General features: G+C 45.1%; 1 protein-coding gene and 1 pseudogene across 1 annotated transcript in view; both read right to left on the minus strand.

Annotated features, from left to right (window-relative positions):
- TNR (tenascin R) overlaps window positions 1–17614 on the minus strand; it is a 483754-nt gene that overhangs the window by 45766 nt on the left and 420374 nt on the right. The window contains exons 10-14 of the mRNA XM_018060627.1: window positions 8361–8450; window positions 7063–7326; window positions 5942–6211; window positions 4644–4763; window positions 3416–3562 (exon numbers count right to left, since the gene is read on the minus strand). Coding sequence (XP_017916116.1) covers window positions 3416–3562; window positions 4644–4763; window positions 5942–6211; window positions 7063–7326; window positions 8361–8450 — 891 coding nt within the window. The remainder of the gene's footprint in view (window positions 1–3415; window positions 3563–4643; window positions 4764–5941; window positions 6212–7062; window positions 7327–8360; window positions 8451–17614) is intronic.
- LOC108637787 lies at window positions 12058–14207 on the minus strand (annotated as a pseudogene).

The following is a 17614-nucleotide window of genomic DNA, read 5'->3' on the forward strand; positions in this document are numbered from 1 at the left end:
ACTGGTCATAGCAAACACTCTCTTCCAACAACACGAGAGAAGACTCTACACATGGACATCACCAGATGGTCAACACCGAAATCAGATTGATTATATTCTTTGCAGCCAAAGATGGAGAAGCTCTATACAGTCAACAGAAACAAGACTGGGAACGGACTGTGGCTCAGATCATGCACTCCTTATTACCAAATTCAGACTTAAATTGAAGAAAGTAGGGAAAACCGCTAGACCATTCAGGTATGACCTAAATCAAATCCCTTATGATTATACAGTGGAAGTGAGAAATAGGTTTAAGGGCCTAGATCTGATAGATAAAGTGCCTGATGAACTATGGAATGAGGTTTCTGACATTGTACAGGAGACAGGGATCAAGACCATCCCCATGGAAAAGAAATGCAAAAAAGCAAAATGGCTGTCTAGGGAGGCCTTACAAATAGCTGTGAAGAGAAGAGAGGTGAAAAGCAAAGGAGAAAAGGAAAGATATAGGCATCTAAATGCAGAGTTCCAAAGAATCCCAAGAAGAGATAAGAAAGCCTTCTTCAGTGATCAATGTAAAGAAATAGAGGAAAACAACAGATTGGGAAAGACTAGAGATCTCTTCAAGAAAATTAGAGATACCAAGGGAACATTTCATGCAAAGATGGGCTCGATAAAGGACAGAAATGGTCTGGACCTAACAGAAGCAGAAGATATTAAGAAGAGGTGGCAAGAATACACGGAAGAACTGTACAAAAAAGATCTTCATGACCCAGATAATCATGATGATATGATCACTAATCTAGAACCAGACTTCTTGGAATGTGAAGTCAAGTAGGCCTCAGAAAGCATCACTACGAACAAAGCTAGTGGAGGTGATGGAATTCCAGTTGAGCTGTTACAAATCCTGAAAGATGATGCTGTGAAAGTGCTGCACTCAATATGCCAGCAAGTTTGGAAAACTCAGCAGTGGCCACAGGACTGGAAAGGGTCAGTTTTCATTCTAATTCCAAAGAAAGGCAATGCCAAAGAATGCTCAAACTACCACACAATTGCACTCATCTCACATGCTAGTAAAGTAATGCTCAAAATTCTCCAGGCCAGGCTTCAGCAATACGTGAACCGTGAACTCCCTGACGTTCAAGCTGGTTTTAGAAAAGGCAGAGGAACCAGAGATCAAATTGCCAACATCTGCTGGATCATGGAAAAAGCAAGAGAGTTCCAGAAAAAACATCTATTTCTGCTTTATTGACTATGCCAAAGCCTTTGACTGTGTGGATCACAATGAACTGTGGAAAATTCTGAAAGAGATGGGAATACCAGGCCACCTGACCTGCCTCTTGAGAAATCTGTATGCAGGTCAGGAAGCAACAGTTAGAACTGGACATGGAACAACAGACTGGTTCCAAATAGGAAAAGGAGTACGTCAAGGCTGTATATTGTCACCCTGCTTATTTAACTTCTATGCAGAGTACATCATGAGAAACGCTGGGCTGGAAGAAACACAAGCTGGAATCAAGATTGCCGGGAGAAACATTAAAAATCTCAGATATGCAGATGACACCACCCTTATGGCAGAAAGTGAAGAGAGGCTAAAAAGCTTCTTGAAGAAAGTGAAGGAGGAGAGCGAAAAAGTTGGCCTAAATCTCAACATTCAGAAAATGAAGATCATGGCATCTGGTCCCATCACTTCATGGGAAATAGATGGGGAAACAGTAGAAACAGTGTCAGACTCTTTTTTTGGGGGGGGGCTCCAGAATCACTGCAGATGGTGACTGCAGCCATGAAATTAAAAGACACTTACTCCTTGGAAGGAAAGTTATGACCAACCTAGATAGCATATTCAAAAGCAGAGACATTACTTTGCTGACTAAGGTCCGTCTAGTCAAGGCTATGGTTTTTCCTGTGGTCATGTATGGATGTGAGAGTTGGACTGTGAAGAAGGCTGAGCGCCGAAGAATTGATGCTTTTGAACTGTGGTGTTGGAGAAGACTCTTGAGAGTCCCTTGGACTGCAAGGAGATCCAACCAGTCCATTCTGAAGGAGATCAGCCCTGGGATTTCTTTGGAAGGAATGATGCTAAAGCTGAAACTCCACTACTTTGGCCACCTCATGAGAAGTGTTGACTCACTGGGAAAAACTCTGATGCTGGGAGGGATTGGGGTCATGAGGAGAAGGGGACGACCGAGGATGAGATGGCTGGATGGCATCACTGACTCGATGGACGTGAGTCTGAGTGAACTCCAGGAGATGGTGATGAACAGGGAGGCCTGGCGTGCTGCCATTCATGGGGTCGCAAAGAGTCGGACACGACTGAGCGACTGAACTGACTGACTGAACTGGGCATCCCTTCAGGTCAACATGTATTGATACTTTTATGGTCATAGATATCTTGATTTGAGGGGTAAGACTGAACCCAAAACATGGCTGTGCTATATGTAGTCACAGGCAAGGAAGGACGGTAGGGAAGATGGGAACGTCCTGTGATGTCTTCAGATGAATAACTTTTTGACTTTCTGAAGGAATATTTCTTTGGCCATGGTCTTAGAGATGCTCCTTCTGGGCTAGTGAGCGTATCTACAAGAGCAGCGAGGAATTCCAAGTTGCTCTCGTTCACGAAGTACCGTTCATTCCCCGAGGGAAGTAAACAGCCTCAGGAAATCCAGGTGTTCTCTTAACGAGGCAAGCTGGATGCCCTCCTGTGTGCTGGGTCAGTGCCCTACTGAGTATATGCTTCAATATACAGGAACTATATCGTCACTGAGCCTTGCATCTGGGGTTGGAACCAAAAACTTTCACTGCTCCCTCTTATGTTTTCTGTGGAAAACCTGTCCTAGTTCTGCATGAGGAGCTGGCTGAGGAGTCGGAAAAGAAGGGCAGGGTAGGGGCTGTCGGAGCCCTTTTCTCAAGCCCATCATTTTTTCCAGAGAAAAGCACCTCCTTCCTCCTCCCTGGATGATAAAGCAAAAGCAAGTGCAGCTACTTGGTGGTTCTGGTCATGTAGAACAAGGGATTTCATGATCCCAAGGGTCGTTACTGGAATAACAGACTCCTTTTGTTTTTTTCTCTAAGGTAAAGTTTCCCTGTCAAGAGTCTTTTAAAAAATTAGATGGGATGAATCACATGTCTGTTCTGGAATTTACTTCTGTCACGAGTCTTTGGAGGGTTACTTTTCATATTGGAAATGCCATGAAAATGTCTGACCTAAACCGTTAAGACTCTTGGAGGGTGACTCTCTAAACTCCTAGTATTACAGAGGAGCTCCGAGGGAGGAACTTTGCAAATTGCTTCAAATTGTGAGTCCAAGGAATATCCTGGAGGGCAACCTCCCATCCCCAACCCAGAACCAGTGTCCTCTGAGTTAGCCAGGATAACTTCTGCTGGTCCCAGGTCCTCAGCTGGGGTCCCACGTTGGCCCTCCACGGGGAGATGTGCCCACCTGTGTGCACAAGAGTGCAGATCCGCTCACTCTCCTCCCTTCCCCGCACACTGTTGAGGCTGATTTCATATTCCGTAGCTGGGTATAGCTTGGTGATGGTGAATTCTGTCACCGTGTTGGGCACCACTGAGCTGTCCAGTCGTCCCACTAAGTAAGAGCAGAAGCCACAGGTCAAGTTCCATGGATCTCATATCAATGCAGCTCATGATACAGGATCTCCCAGGGGCACTTTGTCATGCAGGCCCAATAGATGAGCACAAGAGTCAGCACCCAGTTGGGAGAGAGGGGTCTGGGAATGTTGGAATTTGAAGATACCTTGCATGCTGATCCCACCCCCATATTGTATAGTATCCTAAGAACAAAGGGGGAAAAATCTACTAGGTGATTTTCTAACAAGCTGGTATTCAAGTAGTATAGAAAGCATGGCTGCAGACTGGCGCATGCAGCCCAGAGATCGGGAAAATTATGCCCCCAACTCACTGGAAGTAAGCATACCCTCTACTTCCTTAATAATTCCACATGCAGCAGCAAGAGCTGGCAGGATGCAAGTGAGGTCTGGCCCTATTTCTTCTGACTCATAACTTGGATGGAGCAGCAGTAACAGGACCACCATCACGGTAGTTCCCTCCATATGACTGTGGTATCTTCAGGCACCCCCAGAGGGCTTAGTCTTGGACTTGAATTCTGTCAGTAGTGTCCTACTCTTTGCAACTTCTCTGGTGGCTCAGTCGGTAGAGTCGGGAAGATCCCTGGAGAAGGAAATGGCACCCCACTCCAGTATCCTTGCCTGGAGAATCCCATGGATGGAGGAGCCTGGTAGGCTACAGTCCACGGGGGTCGCAAAGAGTCGGACACGACTGAGCAACTTCACTTTCACTTTAATTCTCTCGGAAAGGTGCATGTGACCCTGGCTCTTGGCAGATTCTTTTAGAGTTCTTTGTTTCTCACTACACTGTCTGGATAGTGGTGACTGATTACCAGGTTCACTCTACCTGTAAAGGGCCTGCTTCCTGTGTGAATATAATCAAGCCTTTTGTGAGAGGAGCTGGTATGTTCTGGGTTCCTTGGCTACTTCTCATTACCCACTCTCATTCTGATGGAGCGTGCTATAGAGGAGGAAATTGCAGGCAGGGGGGTGATATCCCCTGGGATATGCTAGTTCTGCCATAATAGTCTTCATCCAGTTCCAAATTCTATTCATCTTTGAGAAATCAAGTAACTGTATTACCTTGTGTTGGCCGATAGGATACTCGGTAGTAATCAAAAGATGCAACGGGAGGGCTCCAGGAGACCATAACTGAGTCCTTGGTCACATTGCTAATTGTGATGTCTTTGGGAGGATCAATTCCTACAAGGATCCAGGTGGTCGTGGGGAAAAGACAGAAAGCATAATATGAGAAACAATTTCCTATTTTTGGTTTTATGTGGACCAAGAGCTATTGGTGTCTCAGAGGCAATCAAGACCTTACTTTATACTAAGGCAACCTTAAAACCGTGATCAGGCTGAAGTATCACTTGAAAGCTCATAGATATGGCCGGAGCCATGCACCTAGAGAGTATTTTAACAACATGAAATCAAGCTGTCAAGGTCTATGCCTCTGTAGCGACTCTTACCTACCTGAAGGCCAACTGGCAAATATCCCTCAAGTTTGTTGTTTTGTTTTGAACTAGGAGTAATGGTCATTTTCTTTGGGGCAGCTTTTTTTGAACAAGCCCAACTCTCTCTTTCTCTTTTTTGTATCAACCACCTTTGGTCAATTTGGAAAAATTGTTATTGACTGTACAGGGATTTCAGAGTACAAGTCTAGAACAAATCCACTTTCCTAAACTGTTTTTTTATTTATACTGTATGCTCTATTTTTTTTTTTTTTTACTACTGGAAGGTTACAGGGCCAAAACCAGCTGAGTGTTTAATCCACTTGTTCAATTCTTGTATATAAGAAATCACTCAAACACACATGTTCTCACCCACATCACACTCGTATTTGTGACTGTATGTAAGAAGGATGAGATGCAAGTGATTCAGTGCATTTCAGAGTACCTGTGTTTTTCAGATAACATGCAGATCAACCCCATTCTCAGAGTACCAGGTCCCTATATAGTTGCATGCCAGTCTCATATGATTCTGGGGAAACATCATTCACAAATTGAACTGACTGGGCAGTCAAGAGATGGTTCTCCAGAAGAGGAACAGATGTCTCCTCACTGTAGAAGGGTGTCCTCTTGGATGCTAGCTCTCTCCAGAATTTTCTTCTAAGTTGATAGAAGGAGGACCTCTGGATCAATGCATTAAAGCCCTGGCCTCCTTAAGACAGCAAGTCCATCCTATCTTCTAAGTGGAAGCTTCCTATCTTATACATTTTGTGCAGCCCTGGAAGAGGTGACTGTTTAAGAACAACTCATACATAGACCCTCTCTGAATAAACAAGGTGGTCCCCTACTCCTTGGGTGTTTCTCTTTGTAAATTTCATAAAGGTCACCATGGGAATCCCCAGTATCACCTGCTGCCAAGTCCTCCAGCCCCACCTGTGGTGATGGAGCCCACGATGGGCTCAGAGGTCACTGTGCCATGGACTGCCACCAGATTCACAATGTACTCAGTAGCTGGCTGCAGGCCCATCAGGACAGCATGCCTCTTGGTGGCATCCAGGGAGACCTCCATCATTTCTTCCTCTTCATCCCGGGGGCTGTAGTTGAGAATGAGTCTGTCTGCCGGAGGGGATGGGTCACTCCAGGTGATGTTCACACTGGAGGAGGTCACGTGAGAAAAGTGCAAATGGGAGATGGGGCGGAAGCCTGAAAACAGAGGAAATGAATGGTTCTGAAATCTACATAAACTGGTGGGGCCACTGGGGTAGAGGAGATACCTGACCAAAGAAATCTGCTTTCCCTGTTAGTAAGGACTACACCTGCACTTGTTAACCAGAGTGCCCACATCCTCACTCTGCTATCTCATCCACTCTCCTTTCTCCAAGCCAGATACTGAAAACTGAATGCCCTCCGCAGTATAAAAACAGCATCACCTCTGTGAATTATTCATAATACTGATGGAGGATTTAAAACTTCTATCCTGGAAGGAATTGAACATGATCCCATGGACCCTCTGAATGCCCACTGACTTAGTGCAGGCAGAAAATGAACAGAATTAACTACTCTGACCAGCCTATAGGAAACCAGACATAATTTCAGGCACCCAGGTAGCCTTGTTCATCTCTCCCCTTCACCTCCAGCCATTCTCTCTTAGGCTTCGCAGATGACTCAGTGGTAAAGAGTCTGCCTGCCAATGCAGGAGACACACGGGAGATACAGGTTCAGTCCCTGGGTTGGAAAGATCCCCTGGGGTAGGAAACGGCAACCAACTCCAGTATTCTTGCCTGTAAAATTTCATCAACAGAGGAGCCTGTTGGGCTACAGTTCATGGGGTTGTAAAGAGTCAAACACAACTGAGTGGCTGAGCACACACATGCACATTCTTTCTTGAGGTACTTACTAATGTCTTCTCTGTCCCTACTTTTTCTCTCTTTCTCTAGAATTCTTCCTTTCTTTAGAGGCAATGGGGTGTTGGAAGAGTGGGTTGCCTAGATGATCTTCTCATCCTAAGACCCACTGATCCCTGAACCCAGCTGAGATTTCTGCTGCCCGGGTACCTGTGAAGGCATCCACGGTGGACTCCAGGCTCTGCTGCCGGCCCCTCTCGGCTGTGATTGAAATGATGTACTCTGCCCCGGGCTCTAGATCTGTCAATGTATACGAGGTCCTGTCCTTGGGCACGGTGACTTCAGAGGCGATCCCAGAGGATGGCGTAAAGGTAATTCGGTAGTGGTCAATGGGGCCACTGGCCTTGGTCCAGATGAGGGAGATGGAGGTTTCCGAGGAGGCTGTCACCATGAGGTCTCGAGGACTGTCGAGTTCTGTAGATCAAAATAAGCAGCCTATTTTACGTAAGTTCCACACGAGGGCCAGTATTGGAATTAGGCCCCCGGTGGATTTCTAAGCTATCAGCGGGTCTGCTGACCATGAAGATTGGCTTGTCATTGCTGATACTAATCTCACACTTTGTTAAGCACCTTCCCTTTGAAAGATGGCCAGGGGCTTGGCATATAGATGAATAATCTGCAGGAAGGCATTAGTAACTCAAGACACCCACCTGTGGGACAAAGCTGGCTTCTGATTTTTAAGCTCTCCATTTTCTCCCAGCCTTTCTCAGTAAGCGAACCAGGGCAAAACAGGTGCTACCATCAAGTACGGATATGCTGCTCCTGGCAGCCATAACTACCTCTGTTCCTGGTGACATTCTGACTGACCTGGCCACAGGTGTGTAGGCAACAAGATCTGAGGACTCCTGGGGACCCATGTCTTGAGGTTCTCTAGAGAGGTTGTCTATGCTCGACAACCTTGGGACAGGGATTGGTTCAGAATTCCCAGCCCAGCCCAGGCTGCTACAAGTTACTAAAATGACTTTGGAATTTGCCTGGGATTTGAAACCAGAATCCAGAATAGCAAGAGTCTCAGTGGACTTCTTATTTCTCCAAGCTCAAGTGGGTTGTTTCCAAGTCCAGACCTTCAGCCTGTGGCCTTTCTGAAGGTTCTGTCCTATGGGGTGAGAAGTATCACATTCTGCCTGCTGTGAGACGATCTAGAAGGAAATATGACTTGCTACAACACTGGCTTTTATGGGGCTTTACACCTCTGCTCTGCACAACAGTGGGCAACCCTTCAGACCACTGGGTGCCAAGTGTGAGGGGAGGGTGGGACTCCATCCTGCATGTCAGATGTCAGAGGGTAGGCACAGGGAATCAGAGAGCTACAAGTAGATGGTGTTGCTAGGCCAATAATCCTCACCCAGGGACCTGTTTGCTAGGGGGAATTGCCATCTGACCAGTCCTCGGTGTCCCTCAGGTCACAGAGTGTCCTGGGCTCTTTCCACACCAGTCTTCCTACTCACCAGTCCTGGCATTCATGGTGGCTGGTACACTTTGCTGTGAGTTCATGACGGCGGATATTCCAATTCCATACTCAGTGCCAGGCACCAGATCTGTTGGTAGATGCAGAAACAAATGTTATCCCATGTATGTCAGGGATGGGGAAGGCTGAATTGGGATGGGGTGGAGCAAATGACCTTAGGCTCCTGTTCAGATATTGCATTTAATTCCCTCCTAATTTTATCCATTTGCATTGCATGTGTGCACAGTCATGTCTGACCCCTTGTGACCCCATGGACTTGGCTTGCCTGGATCCTCTGTCCATGCGATTTTCCAGGCAAGAATACTGGAGTGGGTTACCATTTCCTCATTTTACCTATTAGGAAATCCTAATTTTACCACCTAGGAAATCCACACCAAGTCAAGAGGATGAACTGGTCAGTGCACAGCTTCCTTTTTGCTGCCAGTCTCCTTGGGAGGGCAGTGGGGCTGTCCTGGTCATGACCTTCAGAACTGTGCTCTGCTGTGGAAGTCTTCTTGAGGCACTTAGAGTCTCAGGTTGGCTACAACTGGTGAGGGGATTTCTTGCTTACACTGAATTGGGGGAGTGTGTAATTGAGGACTTTATGGACATGAGCTTGTAAAGCATTTGTTGAACGTTGTGGATGAAGAACAAGCTGTACCTGTTATAGACAGGGACTAAGGCCATATGAGGATGTCTGCCTCCTTTCTGGGGAACAACTGTAGATGGACTGTCTCACTGAGCATAAAGCTGTTGGTTCTTTAATGTAAGGGCATGTAGTGCCCTATAGTAGCTACCAAGGGCACTTCAATGTGAGGATGACTTCTGGGGGACCTAGGGAGCTGGAGAAAATAGAAAAAAACTTCCCAACTACAGAGGGAAATTCTTTAGGATTCAATACAAAGGATCACTGGGGATCTCCCAGAATATCTAGAATTATCTGGGGTGTCTCCCTAGCCTCTTACCTACATTCATTTTCCGTTCAACCAGTTTGATGGATCTATTAATTTCCTATTTATGTTGCAACAAATTACCACAGGCTAGTGGTTCAAAACAATACATCTATTATTTTACAGTTCAGGAGTTTGGCAGGGCAGTGTTCTTTCTGGGAAAGAATTTATGTCTTTACCATTTCTAGCTTCTACAGGTTGCCTGCATCCCTTGGCTTGTGGTCTCATAATCCATCTTGAAAGTCAGAGGTATAACATTTTTTCAAATCGGTTTTTTCTCTGAGCTCTTCTTCCATGATTCCATCTTCTACTCTGATCTCTTTGCATCCTTTTAAGAAGGATCCTTGGGATTACACTGGTCTTGATTAGCATGGGATAGTCTACCCATCTTAAGACCCTTAACCTAATTACATCTATACTTCCTTTTGTCAGTGTAAGATGACAGAGTCACACATTCCAGGGATTACAATGTGGACATCTTTGGGGGCCTTTATTCTAGCACCAAACTAGCATCAAACTCACCCTCATTTATTACGACTGAAATTGTAAAAAAAAAAAAAATACAACAAGATCAAATCATCATCTGTGGGTCCCTTGCTGTCAGTCTGAAGCCTTTTGGGTCTCTCTTTGTGTAGGCTCAACTAGAACCAAGATTGATGATCATGCTGTTCTTCATTTGTATAATAACATTTGTTCTTTTCAAGCTACCTGTTTTTTGGAAAAAAAAATATTTTGTAGGAATACAGTTGCTTTACACTGTGTGTTAGTTTCTGTGCACAGCAAAGTGCATCAGCTATATGTATACATATACATATATTCCATCTTTTCTGGATTTCTTCCCATTTAGGTTCCTCAGTGCTCTGGTGATCTGACTGTGTTTTGATCATTACCACAACCTTATGAGGAATGTGAGATAGGGGTCTTTTCCCCATCTGCATTAGTTTCCCTCATGACTAGTCATCTCCCAAAGGCTCCATCTCCTAATATCACCATACTGGAATGAGGATTGCAGTAGATGAATTTTGGGGGGACACAAACATTTTGGGCTTCCCTCATGGCTCAGTCAGTAAAGAATCCTCTTGCAATGCGGGAGACCTGGGTGGCCGCCATGACAAAGGATGACAAACTTGGCTTAAAACAACAGAAATGTATCATCTCCCAGTTCTGGTGTCTAGAGGGCCAAATCAAGGTGTTGGGAGACCCATGTTCCTTGCAAAGGCTTTAAACGGGGAATATTCTCGGCTCTTCCTAGCTCCCAGGAGCTGCTGGGACTCCTTGGTGGTGCACCTTGGCTTACCAGCTGCATCACCCCAGTCTCCACCTCTGCTGGCCCATGGTGTCTTTGTCTGCTTAGGCTGCTATGGGCTGGTGACTCAAACAATAAACATGTGTTTCTCACAGTTCTGGAGGCTGAGAAGTTCAAGATCAAGGCACCAGCAGATTTGATGTCTGGTGAGCTCCTGCTTCCTGGTTCATGGAGCATCTTCTCGCTGTGTTCTCATACAGCAAAAAAAGCAAGACAACTCTCTGAAGTCTCTTTTACAAGATCACTAGTCCCATTCATGAGGACTCTACCCTCATGACCTAGCCATCTCTCAAAGGCTCCATCTTCTAATACCATCACACTGGAATGAGGATTACAATAGACGAATTGTGGGGGGAACACAAACATTTCAGACCTCCCTGGTGGCTCAGGTGGTAAAGAATCTGCCTGCAATGTGGGAGACCTGGGGTCAATCCATGGGTTGGGAAGATCTCCTGGAGGAGGCCATGGCAACTCACTGCAGTCTTCTTGCCTGGAGAATCCTCAAGGTCAGAGGAGCCTGGCAGGCTTCAGTCCAAAGGGTCACAAAAGAGTCGGACATGACTGAGCAACTAAGCACACACACAAGGCAAAGAGTAAGTCTGTGACCAGCTGGAGATGACCCTTGGCTTCTGGCCTCAGGGATCAGGGCTTTTAGGACTGAATGCCTTACTCTTCCCTTCAGTTCCTCCCCTCCCCAGAGCAGTTGTGACCTCCCAGGAGCCTTGAAGGAAGAGGGACGATTTCGACAGGAAATGCATTGAGCAACCCTTCCTTAAAAAGGGCTTGGTTTCAGGAAGGCGAATGCTGTGTGGGAGCCAGAGGGTTCTGCACTCCCTCCTCAGTGTGATTTTAGTACAGCCTGTGCAGTGAGCCCCTCCATGCCCGGTAAGGCAGAACCTACGAGGCCTTACTGACCAGGCTCTCAGGTCAGAATGTGTTAGAATCAGCCCCTTTTTCCCTCTTCTCAAACCAGCTCCAGTCAGTTCCTTACCTTTAGTTCTTTCTTTCTCTAAAGTGTCAACATTAGGGGTCCATTGGTTAAGAATTGCCTTCCAGTGCAGGGGAGGTGGGTTCGATCCCTGGTTGGGGAACTATGATCCCACATGCCAATTGGGAACTGAGCCTGTGAGTCACAACTACTGAGCCCACGCACTCCAGAGCCCACACACCACAACTATACAGAAGCCTGCGCACTGCCAACAGAAGATCCCATGTGAAGCAGCAGAGATCCTGCATGCCACAACTAAGACCTGGCTCAGTCAAACATAAAAAATAAATATTAAAAAAAATAAAGTGTCAACACTGGTGGAGGTGAACTTTTAGGTCTGCTGGACATTAATATTCAGGTTCTGCCACTTTCTATTAGGTTGGTTCAAATGTAATTGCGGTAGTTTTGCACTGTGAATTTTAAATCTTTGTAACTCATTTCAAACACATTTTTATTAATTAAAATAGGAACCATTACAATTAATACAATTTTTCCAATGAGAAATAAGCTTGCTTATTCCTATAGTGCAAAAATCCATGCTTCAGGATTTAACAAACTCTTGGAAAGCATCTTCTGTCTCCTGGTGGTTGTGGAAGTGTTTTCCCTGAAAATAGTTGTCCAGATGCTTGAAGAAGTGGTAGTTGGTTGGCGAATGGTGACGTGAATACGGTGGATGAGGCAAAACTTGGTAGCCCAATTCGTTCAACTTTTGAAGTGCTGGTTGTGTGACCTGTGGCTGGGCGTTGTTGTGAAGAACTGGGCCCTTTCTGTTGACCAGTGCCAGCTGCAGGCATTGCAGTTTTCGCTGCATCTCATCAATTTGCTGAGCATACTTCTCAGATGTAATGGTCTCACTGGGATTCAGAAAGCTGTAGTGGATCGGACGGGCAGTAGACTACCAAACAGAGCCCATGACCTTTCACTGGCGCAAGTTTTGCTCTGGAAAGTGCGTTAGAACTGCTTAGTCCAACCACTGAGCTGGTCATTGTCAGTTGCCATATAAAATCCACTTTTCATCACACATCACAATCCGATCAAGTAATGGTTCCTTGTTGCACAGAATAAGAGAAGATGACACTTCCAAATGACATTTTTTTTTAAACTTTTGGTCAGCTCAGGAGGCATCCACTTATTGAACTTTTTCACCTTTTCAATTTGTTTCAAATGCTGAACGACCATAGAGTGGTCGACGTTGAGTTCTCCGGTGACTCCTCACGTAGTTTTAAGAGGGTCAGCTTTGATGATTGCTCTCAATTGTTGTCAACTTCTGATGGCCAGCCACTATGCTCCTCATCTTCAAAGCTCTCATCTTCTTTGCAAAACTTCTTGAACCACCACTGCACTGTACGTTCATTAGCAGTTCCTGAGCCAAATGGATTGTTGGTATTGGAAGTTATCTCTGCTGCTTTACAACCCGTTTTGAACTCAAATAAGAAAATCACTCAAATTTGATTTTTGTCTAATATCACTTCCATAGTGTAAAATACGTATAAAATACACAGCAAGTAATGTCATTAGCAAGAAACCTAAAGTGAGAAATATGCATTAAAATGATGTATAACATAACCACATTTATTTAAGACTGTATTCCAATATTCAATGGCAAATTCCAACAATGCAAAACCTCAATACTTTTGCACCAACTGAACATACTTGTCTAACTTTGATTCCTTCATGCCTTTGAGCTTTATTGTCTGTAGAATGGCAAGAGTAATAGTGTCTATCTCAGAGGGTCCTGGGGATTAAATGAGCCAATGTAGAGAAAGTATAGTACATGCTGCATTGTAAGAGTAGCCTGTAGCATTATTACCTTGCTCAGGGAACTATTCTAGAATTTTGAGTCATTTTTTGGTGAGCCCCAGACAGGTACAGGTTGGTCCTCAGCACACCTGTTGTCAGTTTGCTGAAGCTTAGCCCACTGACTCTGATGAAACCAGGGATTTAGGGAGTTCAGGTGTCAGCAAGGAGCTGGCCCCTGGCTGGGCTGGTACCTGTCAGTGGATTGAGTTGGGCTATTGCAACACCCCCAGATCCGTTCAAAGCACATATTTATCTCCACCAGTATGTTCGGCAAGTCCCAGGTACATACTTGGCTGGAGAAATTAGATTACCTTTGGGACATAAACTACTCTCAGACAACTGATTGAGACCTTCAATTGCCTATAACGAAGTAGAAATTTTCCAACGTAGATGGAGGGTGACAGATTGAGGGAGGAAGACAGAAATTATATGTTGCCAAACGGATCCAGCATGTACCGATTTCATCTGAGTTTCTTATTTATGAAGCTTAAATGAAATGTTCAATAATTTACAACGGAATCATCTTCTCCCAGAAAAGTGCAGAGTAGAATTTAAAGTGCTCTCTTTCCTAGCTTTCTGTCTAGGGGATGGGGAAGTGGGACTCGCTTATAGGCTCCTGCCTGCTGCTTTTCTTTGATTTTCAGCAGCTTTCTTCCTGTGCTACAAGTGAATTGTTGCTCTTTGCCAGCAGGTAAAATACACTTTCTGCTGGAAAAGGAAATGCGTACCCAAGGCATAGAGGGTACACTTATATATCAGCACTTGGAAGACTCCTAGGGATTTCTCACTTTTTAAAGACTCCATTGCTCTCTGTCAATGCTCCCTTTATCTTTCTGTCCAACTCCTGCAAGTAGTAGCATATGAATGGCTCTGTTCCCTTTTTAACAATAGCTCAGAAAATTCATCCCGTGGGAAACCACCACTCTCCATCCCTTATAGAACTTCATTGGTTCAACTCAGAGGATGACACTTCTCTCAACTCTTTCCCTGCATATCCATTGTTCTTTGAACACTCAAAGCACACAGTTCATGCACTCAACAAACATGACTGAAGGTCTCCTTTGCACTGGGCACAGGGTTGTGTACTTGATACAAGGGTGAGCTGAATGGAATCACCCTTGTCCTTAAAGATATAAAAAGAAATTTGTACTGAAAAGGAAATTCGCTACTCGTTGACCACCCATATATACCTTGAATATTCATTGGAAGGACTGATGCCAAAACTGAAGCTCCAATACTTTGGTCACCTGATGCAAAGAGCTGACTCATTGGAAAAGGCCCTGATGCTGGGAAAGATTGATGGAGAGGAGAAGGGGAGGACAGAGGATGAGATGGTTGATTGGCATCATGGGCTCAACAGAGTTTAACTCAATGAGTTTAAGCAAACTCCAGGAGATAGTAAAGGAAAGAGAAGCTTGGTGCGCTGCAGTCCATGGGGGTCTCAAAGAGCCGGGTATGACTTAGTGACTGAATAACAAGAATATGCCAAGCACTGAGCTGCAGGCAATGGGTAATCTACAAGAATAATAAAAAAGAAAGAGAGGGAATAAAGGAGGGATAAAAATCAAAAGAGAACTTTGAGTGCCTGGTGGCCAAGAGGTCCATTATTGATTGACTAGTTTCTTAGAGATTCATACATGTTATCTTGTTTTCCACTCTGCTGGGAGGGCATTACTTATGGGTAAACAGAGGACTGGAGAAGTCCATTTCTCAAACCAAGGTCACAATGCTAATACACAATGAAACAGGGTTTGGAATCCAGGTTCACTGTTCTTTCTGATACATCATAGCATGGTCCCTATGAGTCTTACAGGCTAGGAGAGGGAAATGGAGTAAGCAAATTGGAATTTGAAGGTGATTTGGTACCACTCCATGGGAAGCTAAGAAAACAGTTTCAGAGTGGGGATGAAATCAGCATGGGCTGGGCTGGAGTAGCAAGAGAAGACTTCTAGAGAAGGGACTTGAATTGAATCTTGAAAGCTAGCCAAGATTAGGAAAGGTTGAGGGGCGGAGATATGGAATTCTCCAGTGGGCAGGATGGGGCATGGTGAACAGGAAGAGATTAGAGCTAGAGAGCAACTAGCTCGAATTATGAGCTCAATGAGCCCAACTAGCTCAATGAGCAGATTCTCACCTGCACTGCAAGGACTGTGGGTGGGTGATAAAGGCAGGATGACTCACTTCCCTCTGTCTAGGAGACCTGTTCTTCAAGCTTCCTGCTGCTGGCAGGAAAGTAGTGGGAGAAGGAGGCCTAAGAAACTGAGATTGCTGCATCTTTCCAGCAAAAGCATGAATAAGACACCTGGGGTCTGCAGGCTTGGTTAGGCTCACAAGGGCATTCAGAAATATGGAACCTTTCTATCTCTAAATCCCTGTGTTCATCTCCAGAGTATCTGTGAAGGTCAAGTCTACCAAACTGGGGTTGGGGATTTGGTTTGCTGAAGCATCACTATGAACAAAGCTAGTGGAGGTGATGGAATTCCAGTTGAGCTATTTCAAATCCTAAAAGATGATGCTGTGAAAATGCTGCACTCAACATGCCAGCAAATTTGGAAAACTCAGCAGTGGCCACAGGACTGGAAAAGGTCAGTTTTCATTTTAATCCCAAAGAAAGGCGAAACCAAAGAATTTTCAAACTACCTCACAATTGCATTTATCTCACACACTAGCAAAGTAATTCTCAAATTTCTCCAAGCCAGGGTTCAACAGTACATGAACTATGAACTTCTAGATGTTTAAACTGGATTTAGAAAAGGCAGAGGAACCAGAGATCAAATTGCCAACTTCAGTTAGATCATCAAAAAAGCAAGAGAATACCAGAAAAACATCTATTTCTGCTTTATTGACTACGCCAAAGACTTTGACTGTGTGGGTCACAACAAACTATGGAAAATTCTTAAAGAGGTGGGAATACCAGATCACCTGACCTGCCTCCTGAGAAATCTGTATGTACATCAAGAAGCCACAGTTAGAAGTGGACATGGTACAACAGACTGGTTCCAAATCAGGAAAGGAGTATGTCAAGGCTATATATTGTCACTCTGCTTATTTAATTTATATGCAGAATACATCATGAGAAATGCTGGGCTGGATAAAGCACAAGCTGGAATCAAGATTGCCAGGAGAAATATCAATAACCTCAGATATACAAATGACACCATCCTATGGCAGAAAGTGAAGAAGAACTAAAAAGCCTCTTGATGAAAGAGAAGAGTGAAAAAGTTGGCCTAAAACTCAACATTCAGAAAACTAAGATCATGGCATCTGGTCCCATCAGTTCATGGCAAATAGATGGGGAAACAATGGAAACAGTGAGAGACTTTATTTTGGGGGGCTCCAAAATCACTGTAGATGGTGACTGCAGCCATGAAATTAAAAGATGCTCCTTGGAGGAAAAGCTATCACCAACCTAGACAGCATATTCAAAAGCAGAGACATTACTTTTCCAACAAAGGTCCATCTAGTCAAAGCTATGGTTTTTCCAGTAGTCAGGTATGGATGTGAGAGTTGGACTATAAAGAAAGCTGAGTGCTGAAGAATTGATGCTTTTGAACTGTGGTGTTGGAGAAGACTCTTGAGAGTCCCTTGCACTGCAAGGAGATCCAACCAGCCCATCCTAAAGGAAATCAGTCCTGAATATTCATTGGCAGGACTGATGCTGAAGTTGAAACACCAATATTTTGGCCACCTGATGCAAAGAGCTGACTCATTTGAAAAGACCCTGATGCTGGGAAAGATTGAAGGCAGGAGGAGAAGGGGACGACAAAGGATGAGATGGTTGGATGGCATCACTGACTCTATGGACAGACATGAGTCTGAGTAAGCTCTGGGAGTTGGCGATGGACAGGGGAGCCTGGTATGCTGCAGTCCATGAGGTCGCAAAGAGTCTGACATGCCTGAGGGACTGGACTGAACTGAGTGCACTTAAAAGATGCCTGCCTTTGGACATCTGGTGGTCCAGTGGTTAGGAATCTGCCTGCCAATACAGGGGATGTGGGTTTGATCCCTGACCCGGGAAGATCCAACATGTCCCAGGTACCACAACTACTGAAATAGCACAGCTAAGCCCGTGCACCGCAACTACCGAAGCCCACGCACCCAGAGCCAGTGCTCCACAACAAGAGAAGCCGCCGCAGGGGGAAGCCTGCGTGCTGCAACTAGGGAGCAGCCCCACTCACTGCGCGGGAGAACGCCCGCACACAGCGACAAAG

This window comes from Capra hircus, chromosome 16 (genome assembly GCF_001704415.2).
Source record: "Capra hircus breed San Clemente chromosome 16, ASM170441v1, whole genome shotgun sequence".
Taxonomy (NCBI): Eukaryota; Metazoa; Chordata; class Mammalia; order Artiodactyla; family Bovidae; genus Capra; species Capra hircus.